Genomic DNA, 11281 nt, shown 5'->3' on the forward strand with positions numbered 1-11281 from the left:
GAATTATTTATTATTTATTTATTATCAGGGAATTATTTATAGGGCGGGACAAAAGTATACGTCGCGATCGCCGCGGTATGATTCTACCACCTAGATTTTGTGGACTGTACATACTACTACCTAGTTATATTACGGACTGTACTCATCTCCGTCGCGGTATGCAATAAATTATCACAAATTTTGTTTGCAATGAGGAGGCACACTTGCATGGACATGTAACGGAAACATCTAGAACTATGCACTTGAAACTTCACTAGTTTCAATTACAGACTATTAAACTGCTTATGTACTTTCGCATCTCCTATTTGCAATAAACGTAGAAAGAACAAAAAATCTAGGGCGAGTATTAAGTACAATTTTCCAAATTATACAACAAAATTTAAATAATGATTTTTAATTCAAGAGTCGTAATATTTTCAAAATATTTGTGTTACCATTTAACATGCCTTGCATGTTAACTTAAATGATTTTATTTAAATATTTATCGTCAATTCGTTGTCACGTTTACGCAAGCCCTTTTCATCTATTCGAATAAAACTGTACAATACGCGAGCGCGCCACACAAATACAACTACAAAATAGTTACAATACAACTATATACGCTGTCACCTCTCATTGGCCAGTGTTTTTCGTTAATAACTCGTAAACAAAGCAGCAGATCGCATTTTCGCAAAGGAACAAATTACTTAGAATGACCTCAGCTACCCCACATTTCCGTATTGCGAGACATTTTTGGGACACCCCGTGTATCCAGCGTAAGATATAGTAAATATTTTATTTGTCCGCCGCCCGTTTAAAAATCAAATTATATTCAATGATTTTTGTGGCCGACTGTACATTTCGCCATTTCCGTCGGGGCGTGCAATAATTTATCGCGAATCTCGTCTGCAACGAGAAGGCACCGTAGAGCATCCAAGTTATCCGCGCTGGTTTACCACTTCGTCCACGCGATTAACGATATCGTCGCGCGAAAATAAATTGATTGAAAAAATACACGGCGACTCGGCCGAACGCGCTGGCCGAACATAAAAAGGAGGGGAACGGAGAAACAGAAGAAGAAAAAAAAGAGAAAAAAAGGAATAAACCGAACGAATGTAAATCGGATCGGAGAACGAATTGGAACATAATCGCGGTTTATTGGGAAGGACGTGCGTCGGTCTCCCGGATTTCGGACCCGCCAGAAACGAGAATTAATTCCGCGGAGAGGATATCGATAGAACATCTTTTTCGGTTTCTCGTTAACCGAGCCGGACGATCCGTTTTCAGTGTGCGATTCATGTTCCTTGTGCGAACAACTCGATGAAAAGCATCTTTCTATCTGCTTCGGGATCGGTTGTGCACAGTGAGAAAAGAACAAAAAACCAGACTGTAAAATTCGAGACTGAAACTTCCAAAGGAACGCAAGTAACAAATAAATAAAACATAAAAGACGACGCGGCGAATTATTAAGGAGACTAATTATTAAGGAAAAAACGTCTAATGGAGGCATCGCAAGAATTTCCAAAGAATTTATATCGCAACTTTTAATCATTCGGATGCTGAGAAGTGGAGTCGAAAAGTCTATCAAGGATTTAACCAGAAAACAGAAATCATCCCTTATAAGCTCGCCCCTAAATACTTTCCACAGTTGCGTGTGGAAGGCCGGAATATATTCGCAATTAAGGAATCAAGTTGTATTCGATTCTGCGGATCTGTTTATCGCGGACGGAGATTACTTCGTGTGAAGTGACCGGTGATCTGTTCGCGATAAGAAAGCGCCGGGTCGTTCAAGAATTGAATAAGCTGCTGGCGCGCACACGGCGGGAGAACCGAGGAAGACGACGGAGGAAAAGAGAAGAGAAAAAGAAACGATGAACGGGTGCATCGGTGGATCAAGCGTTTTCCCGCTGCCTTCTTAATTCGGCATCGCGATCGTGCGCAGAGTATGCTGAGGACGAATTCGCTGCCGTTCCATCTCAGTGTTGTGTGAGGAACACGGTTGTATAAACTAGGCCGACTTATTTCGGAAAAAAAAGAAAGATCGGAGCCGCGTCGCGCTCTTCCACTGAGCAACCGGATTATTCACCCATCGTCTGAACAATGTGGCTCCAGGCGATCACTGTTTTCGCGTTAATTGTCTCTTCGGTCCCGCAGAACACGGTAGGTGGTTGTTGTGCGATGATTTCTCATATTTTTCGCTCGCACATTTGCGTTATGTATATATCCGTCAATGTTAATAGTTAAAGCTATTATTTAAAGCTATTATTGCTATTTAAATTACTAAATAGCAATAATAGCTTTAATATATTACTGCTATTTAAATTATTAAATAGCAATAATAGCTTTAATATATTATTGCTATTTAAATTATTAAGTATCAATAATAGCTTTAATATATTATTGCTATTTAAATTATTAAATAGCAATAATAGCTTTAATATATTATTGCTATTTAAATTATTAAATAGCAATAATATTGCTATTAATATAATATTTAAATTGCTAATAATATAATATTTAAATTATTAAATAGCGATAATATTGTTATTAATATAATATTTAAATTGCTAATAATATAATATTTGAATTATTAAATAGCAATAATATTGCTATTAATATAATATTTAAATTATTAAATAGCAATAATATTGCTATTAATATAATATTTAAATTATTAAATAGCAATAATATATTTAATTATAGATATTAAATTGCATTAAAAATCGGGTTTCTCTGTGTGCGATTTGAATCCAGATTGCCCGCGTTTTCAGATTTGTTGTGGGTGCTTCTAAGAGGATATAATTGCTATATCGATATTTTTTTACGATTAAGAGATTACATGAAAAAGCAGATAATAAATAGGTAATAAATAATAAAGTTTTATGCTACGAAAGCGCCAACACTATATCCTATTTTGACGTCGCCGATATCAGCGGAAACTTATTGATAACTGTTTCGATGACTCAGCCGTATGTAAAAGATGTTCGATCATTTTCGTAGTATCGATTTCAGTGGAAGTCGTTGCGTAACGTCAATCTTTAGAATTTATTGATCTGTGGTGGGAACTGTTTGTCGCTTTTGAACAATTTTTTTTTTGAGATTGCTTGATCTTCGATTGTAAAATGAGTATTAGATTAACGAAGTCCGTAATTTCCTGGCGCGTCCTAAATTCGAATTACTTAATATTTTATCTACCGGAAAGCTGTTTTATCCGAGAGGAAATGAGAACGCTCGTGGCTGAGCTTTTATTTTCGGTATAGCGTCGCACAAAGCGGACGATTCTGTCGAAAAGTCTGGATTTGCTCTGTTCGGTCCTATTACTCAATATATTTTATGAAATATGAAATTACAAAATTTACAATTCGACATTATATTACATTTATTATACATTTATTTTTATTTATTATTTTTATTTATTAATTATTATTTTATACATTTATTATACATTTATATTTGAGTGTAAATATCAACCACACGCGTATTATTTATTTTCTAACTTTTGAACTGCGCCTAAACTTTATTTCTAAATAGTGCGATGTCGATTGTCATTTGATGGTTTTTTTTTGTTTTTCATTTGATGATTAAATGTGTTAGCATCGTTACACAAACTAGGACAGGCTGAGGGTGGTTGCTACAATGATTTGCACCCTGTGGGGGATATTGGTTCCAAAGAAAAAATTATTAAGAGTGTAACTGTTGCGCGAGTCCTAAGAATCAATTTCATATGCATAAAATGCATTTTGTCATAAAAAATAGAAATACTATAAGTTAGAAGAATGATTTTATATTTACAGTTAAAATAGCTTCGAGTGCAAAGGGTTAAGTGTAAAATGGAATATGGACACGAATGGATACGAAGGTTATTTTAGGTTAAGTAAATATATTCACGAAACCCCAACATGAAACAGTTTACGCTTTGTTTTCAAGCAAAATTAAAAAGAACGCCTAGAAACACTCGTCCAAACCGGAATACATATCTCCTTAAATCAGGGTAGTGACTCGATTTATGATCGAGATTTTACCATAATAATATATAAATTAAATATAATAATATATAGTAATATATAAATAATAATATATAATAATATATATATTATTATTATTATTATATTATATTATATATATATATTATTATTATTAATTATTATTGTTATATATATATATATATATATATATATATATGTATAACAATACCGTACGCTTCTTCATGCATTTTAAAAGCAATTAAACCGTCGCCGACAGGTAACATGCTAAAATTGATTTAGTCAAGGAGAATCTTTCCACCGATTCAAATAACGATTACAGAATAATATTACAGTTATCCGATCTTTATGTTGCAGCTCGATCTAGCAGGCCTCGGCATAAAACGGGAAGACTTCTTCTTACGACTCCAGAAGACAATTAATCTGGCGAAAGTGACGAATCTGATCCTTCGTGACAACAAGTTCGACAACTTCGTCGATTGTTCCACTAATCTGACCAGTTTGAAATACCTGGATCTGTCGCAGAATCATCTTCAGCAATTCTTCTTCTTGTGCCAGGACGAGTACAATTTGAACACGTTGAACGTCAGTCGCAATAAATTACAGTACATCACCCACGACGCCCTCAACCACAGAATCCCGAACCTGAAGGTTCTTGATCTGTCGTCGAACGAGTTATCGTTCGTCAATGAAACCATGTTGGAGCACTTCGAGGTAATTTGCTTTCATTAATTAATTCGATATACCTGATTATTCATTATTCATTATTATATTCATTATTCATTATTATTCATTAATCCAATATACCTGAAACACGGCCTTTTTATTCTGCTTCCAGGTTTTGACGTACCTTTCTTTAGCGAACAACCCCATGAACGACGGCATCCACATGAACGCGTTCTCGAACTTGAAGCAGCTGCAGTATTTGAGTCTCAGCAACGTGTCATTGTCCTACGTCTCTGTAGAAATGTTCAAACCGTTAGTTAATTTAAGTACGCTGGATTTGTCGAGGAACCCTATAAGAACCATACCAACGTTACCGAGCACGATAGTAGAACTCGACCTTTCCAACACTATGATAACGCAGTTGAATAACATCAGTTTACCGGACCTGCAAGAGCTGAAATTAAACGATATGCGAAATCTAGAGGTGCTGTGTTTCGACGATCTCGAAAATTTGCCCAGATTAAAAATATTGTCCCTGACTGGTTCGAAGAAGTTAGCGCATCTGACAAGTAACAGGTACGACGAAAGGCGTTTCCCACCACTGATGCAACTGTCGGTAAATAATTGCAGTCTGAGAACGCTCGATCATAGCTTTCTGTGGATAATAAAGAGAATGCCGATTTTAAACTTCGATGGGAATCCTTGGAATTGCGACTGCAGGATGAAATGGATAAAGGAGGACGGGAATAAGACGCTCAGCCGAAATATCAAGTAAGCAAATTGAGTAAAAAATCGTCGAGATAGCGAGTCATCTTAGCGAGATTCTGTGGGGTTGTTTGGAATCGGAGCTAGTCGGTAACTGAGCAAGCGATTCAGCCACCCTTATGGAGATGTCGCTACTGGCACCATAAACCAGTTTATCTTACTTCCGTGTCTTTCACATTTAAAAAATGCAGCAGTATTGTTAAATAATTTATTTATAAAAGAACTCTTATATTTTAAATCTTATTTACTCGTAATTCGATTCTTATTTATTTAGTCAAATTTTATATATTACAAAAACTCTATACTTGGAACAAAGGGACTAATTGGCAGTTCGAAGAAAATTGAAGTGACGTAAATACAATCTTGTTAGATTAAGTATAATGATCTGGTTACTGAAAAAAATTACCACGAATTTAACAATTTCTAATAAATAGACAAGTTTAAACTTTCAACTCTGTTTTCGAATTTTTAAAATGCGCATAGAACGTGTTTGCAGCTTTTCGATAAACTTTAAATTAGATTAGAAAATAATATGCACAAAAAAATTATTTTAAAATAGTGTATATATATACAGTGTGTACACACATCGAAACGATATGCACGATTTTAAAAAATGTTTCGATAATGCAACGGAAGATCTTAGCAACAAAAGCTGATCAGTTTCGCGCATTTAAGGATTAAACAATTAAATAGTAAATATTAAACATAATAACTGTGCTGTTACGCTGCATATTTAAGGATCAAGCAACGAATAAAATGCGAGCAGAAAGATTTATCAGAAATAATTGCAGAGCACAAAGCGAGAGCGGCTGTTATTTTCGCACCAATCTACAGTAATGTCTCTCTAATTGACGCTCAGATTGTCCAGAAAAATGGACAATTTTGGAAGAGGAAATACGATTATTCGAGCTCTGCGGTTTGCTTTGATTGCCTTCACTTCCCAAATTGTCCATTTTTGCGCATAATCTGAGCATCAATTAGGGAGACATTACTAGTAATTCTCCGAGTAATTTCTTCCTAATTCGCGCTCGAAAATGGACAACTTGGGAACAATCAAATTTAATAACAATCCAGTAACACAATCGATTACCAATAACTATAGTTACGAATTGTCAACAACTATAAAAACAAGCTTGAAGTCTCGAATAATCGTGTCTCCTCTTCCCAAATTGTTCATTTTCGTGTACAAACTGAGAGACAATTATAGAGAATTCACTATAAATGGTGAAATGTATACTTCTCAAGCTGAATGGGTTGAAGCACGCGGTTGCATCAGCGAGTACAATAAGTTGTCCCTAATTGACACTCAGCTTGGGAACGAAATTGGACATTTTGGGAAGAGCAGATACGATTATTCGAGTCTTACGGTTCGTTTTTATAGTTGTTGATAATCGGTAACTATAAAAACGAGCCTCGAGGCTCGGATAATCGCATCTCCTCTTCCCAAATTGTCCATTTTCGTGTACAAACTGAGGGACAATTGTAGAGAATTTACTGTATTCCGAATCGATGATGACTAGATCGCGGATATTTCTGCGAAATAAAAGTTCCAAATAATGTTGATGTATTGAAAATAATGTAAAACGTTTTAAATTGCACCTTGCTATCTGTCTCATATTTCATGAAATCAGCTGTCCAGTGATTTTAGTATTCTGCAGTAGTCAAATTTGATGAAAGAAATCAATCCTTCTAGGTTGAATAAATGTCTCCTCTTCCCAAATTATCCAATTTCGTGCACAATCCGAGCGCCAATTAGAGAGACATTACTATCGATTCTGGCTTACCGTAATTTCTCCCTAATTCGCGCTCAAAAATGGACAACTTGGGAACAATCAAATTTAATAACAATCTAGTAAGACAACCGATTGCCAATAGCTATAGCTACGAATTGTCAACAACTATAAAAACAAGCTTGAAGTCTCGTATAATCGTGTCTCCTCTTCCCAAATTGTCCATTTTCGTGCACAAACTGAGCATCAATTAGGGAGACATTACTATCGGTTGTGTAGAGTAATTTCTCCCTAATTCGCGCTCAGATTCTCCCTAATTCGCGCTCGAAAATGGACAATTTGGGAACAATTTAATTTAATAACAATCCAGTAACACAATCGATTACCAATAACTATAGTTACGAATTGTCAACAACTATAAAAACAAGCTTGAAGTCTCGAATAATCGTGTCTCCTCGTCCCAAATTGTCCATTTTCGTGCACAATCCGAGCGTCAATTAGGGAGACATCACTGCAATTAGAAATATGCACGCGGTAACCTGTTTTTAATCTTTCATTTGCATGATTTAGGTGTTACACACCCGAACGGCACCGCGGCAAGCGACTGAGCGAGGTACCTGAAGATGATCTCGAGTGCGAAGGCGACTCGACGGTGTTCTATCCCGTTTTATGGGCTTGCATCATGTTGCTGATCGTGGCGTTCGTATTGGCGATGGGCTTCTTCTTCCTCAGACGACCAATCGGTGCGTGGAGCATCGACCGAAACCGTGACACGGTCAGGTACACGAACGTCGACGCGTCGTCGACCGACATGGTGAGAATTCTACCTGGTGGCGAGACATGCGATCGTAACGGGGAATAATAGGCGCTGGCGCAGGGTGAACGTTGTTGTACGGGGTGCTGCCGAATTTATTGTACCGTCAGAAATTGAACGATTTTGTATGAAAACATAAATGATACAGGACACGGTTTGTTATACGAAAGTCAATCTTTGATTAAACCAACACCATGAACCGAGACTTGGCTTGTTTTTTTGAAAGACGACAGCCGAAGGTTAAATAATCGTACTTGTGTCAGCTGTACGCTGCTGTGTCGCAAATTGTAAAGTATACGTCGGAACAGGCTGTAGTAACTCTAAAAAGATATATTCTTAAGAAATATTTTTGATCTGAGAACGTTTGTCGCGGGTTTCTGAAAAGCATTTCTAAAACGCACAGCCGATGAATACGCAACGATCTCCGAGCGTGTAAATAATAAAACAAGAACTTTTGGGATTTGTATTTCCCGGAAACAGAGTCTCGGATGAAAGATATTTGCCGTGTACTTATATCGCGTATTTTTGCACAACGAGTCGGTCATAAAACGATTCACTGTTAATATAGAAATGTATTAATTTAAGGTAAGCAACTTAATTTAATTTAAGGAGACCGCCGATGTACAGCTTAAGAAGTCGATATAACTTGTACAGAGAGAGAGAGAGAGAGAGAGAGAGAGAGAGAGAGAGAGAGAGAGAGAAAGAGATTCATACACGGTGAATAATTGTTAATAAATAGACTGCGAATTCTGTATTTTCCTTTGACAACGATCTCAGTAAAATTTTTCCGCGCAAACATCCGGCGGAATAATGGTTACATTAATTACATTATATTTGGTTTACGAGATACACGTTGCTCCGGGCAATTAATCTAATCCGCTTCGAGATATTCGGAGGTGTCGATGGGTGAACTGTAAATCAATGACGTTTTGAACTCTTCAGATATTAAAGTCTGGCGAAAGGTCAACAGTGCAATAATCTAGGGGTGACGGAGGTTCACGTTCACGTACTGATTACCGGTTTCGGGCGTCGCAGCCTTCGTGCATTGTGAGTACACGTTTTTTTCACGAATTGTTTTACACTTTATATATATATATATATTCATATATTGTGAACATTTTGGTTATATATATTATTATTATATTATTGTATGTATTTACAATATTTTATATACAATATTATATTATTTTATATATATATATATATATATATATATATATATATATATATATATATTGTATATCATATTATAATATATAATATATATTGGATAATATAGATACTGTATAATATAATATTGAATAATATATATATTGTATAATATAATATTGAATAATATATATTGTATAATATAATATTGGATAATATATATATACTGTATAATATATATAATATCATATATAAAATATTGCCATATAAGCAATAATTAATACACATCTTAAATAACAGAAGTTCAAATATTGTGGACATTTTGGTTACATATAAGCAACAATTGAGAGTTCCAAAGTGAAACGACCGTTACATGAAAATTTACAACAAGCATACATCCGCATTCAAAAACATCCTACACAGTGAAATTGTCATCAAACGAGAATTACACCGAGTATAGAAATAAATTCGAACGAAGCATGCAGGCCGTGTCGCGATCAATAGGCATTGTTAACTGGCCGCCACGTGTCGAAATCTGGGCAAATGCGGTGTAAATGTAGAGGAGGCGGCGTGTCTAGTCATTTCCATCATCCCGATACATCGAGTGGCGTGGCCAAGTACATGCATCGTCCGAGCAACACAATGCGGTAGCCATAAAGACGTCCAATTTTTTTTGTCGGCGTGCATCGGGGCCCGGTTTTTCAAAAACCCTTTACCAATCTGGTCCCGTTGCAAAAACGGAGGAATACGCTCGAGGAACAATAGAGAAACGGTTACAAAGCGACCGACGGCTCATTTCCTTCGAAAGATTCTTTCGGCGAAACGCGTCGTGAGATACGATTTGGCCACGCATCGGCGGGCCGAACGTGTACCTTTTTCAAAGCTCGGCTAATTGAAGCTCGACGAGAGCACCCCTTTACGCCGCGATTCGCGTTGAAGAACATCACATACGTTTCACTTTTATTCAAGGGATGCGCTCTGTGATGTTTTCTGGCCCCGGGAATCACGAGCCGGAGAGAAATTGACTGTGCCTCCGCCGGTTTGTGCCTCTCTTTCCAAAGAGACAATGGAACGAATGGATGCGCTCTGTTCCGGATGAATAACAGCTTCTGTCGTGGAACTGCAATTATTCCCACGTCGAAGTCACACCGAGCAATTGTATTATTTACGAAAAGAGCTGCGATCTAATGTACGAGCGGGGTGTACGCTGATTCGTTGTACAGGGTGTCCTAACAATGTCACGCAACATGGAAATGGCGGGTTCCTGAGGTGATTCGAAGCAACTTTCTCCTTGGCAAAAATGCAATCCGCCGCTTCGTTTGCGAGTTATTCGCGAAAAACAGTGGCCAATCAGAGGGAAGCTCTGCCGGCGCGAGGCGGCCAACGAGTGCGCGAAGCCCCGCCTCGCATCAGCTGATCTCACTGCTCATTGGTCGCTGTTTTTCGTTAATAACTCGTAAACGAAGCGGCGGATTGCATTTTCGCTAAGGAAAAAGTTAATTAGAATGATCCCAGGAATCTCCCAGTTCTTGATTGCGAGACATTTTTGGGACTGTCTGTAGAAAAAAAGGAAGAGACAATAGAGTCTGTTTAATAAGAGGTAAATAAAGAGCGTAGAACAATAAGAGAATAAATCTTGAAGTATTTGGAATCACGGTTAGATACTTTTGTGAAGAACTGGACGTAGATTAGTGGGTTTGCAATTTATTGCTGAGTGATAAACTGGGGATATTTATGGCAAATGAGCACGGATAATTGAATTAGTACAGTGAAACCTCGGGATATATATGTATATATATATAAGTGACGTGAAAACAATGACGGGTAATAAAACAGTTACTTAAAGCGTCAGTTTTAATTTTTATTGATTCGCACAGTAACTTGTTTTGCATAAGGGTTGCCTTGTATTCAGCTAACTTATTCGAACAATAGAAAATTCTGATATCGGAGGACCGGATAATCGAGACTGTGCTACATTCACAAAATTATGCTACATTAAAAGACTGTAAATTCACGAAATCTCCATTGATACATTGTTATCTAAGACATTTTGTGTACCTTAAAAAAATGTTCCAACCTCGTAGGAGGTAATTTCCGTTTTTAATTAATTTACATTTCGTCTCGTTTACAATTCTGTCTTCGTCCCACGATAATAAAAGAGTCGAATACTTCGTTGAAATAAAAAAGCGTGGCGC

The 11281-nt window shown here is 36.8% G+C and overlaps 1 protein-coding gene across 1 annotated transcript; it reads left to right on the plus strand.

The window, feature by feature from the left end:
* Positions 1–910: 910 nt before the first annotated feature.
* On the plus strand, positions 911–8760 carry LOC117217805 (uncharacterized). Its single transcript, XM_033465646.2, has 4 exons — positions 911–2139; positions 4320–4676; positions 4801–5399; positions 7694–8760. Exons 1-4 carry the CDS (start codon positions 2080–2082, stop codon positions 7983–7985), a joined length of 1308 nt encoding a protein of 435 aa, XP_033321537.2. The 5' UTR covers positions 911–2079; the 3' UTR covers positions 7986–8760.
* The last annotated feature ends 2521 nt before the right edge of the window (positions 8761–11281 follow it).

The sequence above is a fragment of the Megalopta genalis genome, unplaced genomic scaffold (assembly GCF_051020955.1).
Source record: "Megalopta genalis isolate 19385.01 unplaced genomic scaffold, iyMegGena1_principal scaffold0023, whole genome shotgun sequence".
In the NCBI taxonomy this organism is placed as follows: domain Eukaryota; kingdom Metazoa; phylum Arthropoda; class Insecta; order Hymenoptera; family Halictidae; genus Megalopta; species Megalopta genalis.

What these genes read in the sequence shown, in the direction of transcription:
- LOC117217805 (XM_033465646.2), top strand. Translation starts at nt 2,080, where the DNA reads ATGTGGCTCCAGGCGATCACTGTTTTCGCGTTAATTGTCTCTTCGGTC. An exon ending in CTTCGGTCCCGCAGAACACG is followed by an intron (nt 2,140 to 4,319) that starts GTAGGTGGTTGT and finishes TTTATGTTGCAG; the next exon opens with CTCGATCTAGCAGGCCTCGG. An exon ending in CCATGTTGGAGCACTTCGAG is followed by an intron (nt 4,677 to 4,800) that starts GTAATTTGCTTT and finishes TTCTGCTTCCAG; the next exon opens with GTTTTGACGTACCTTTCTTT.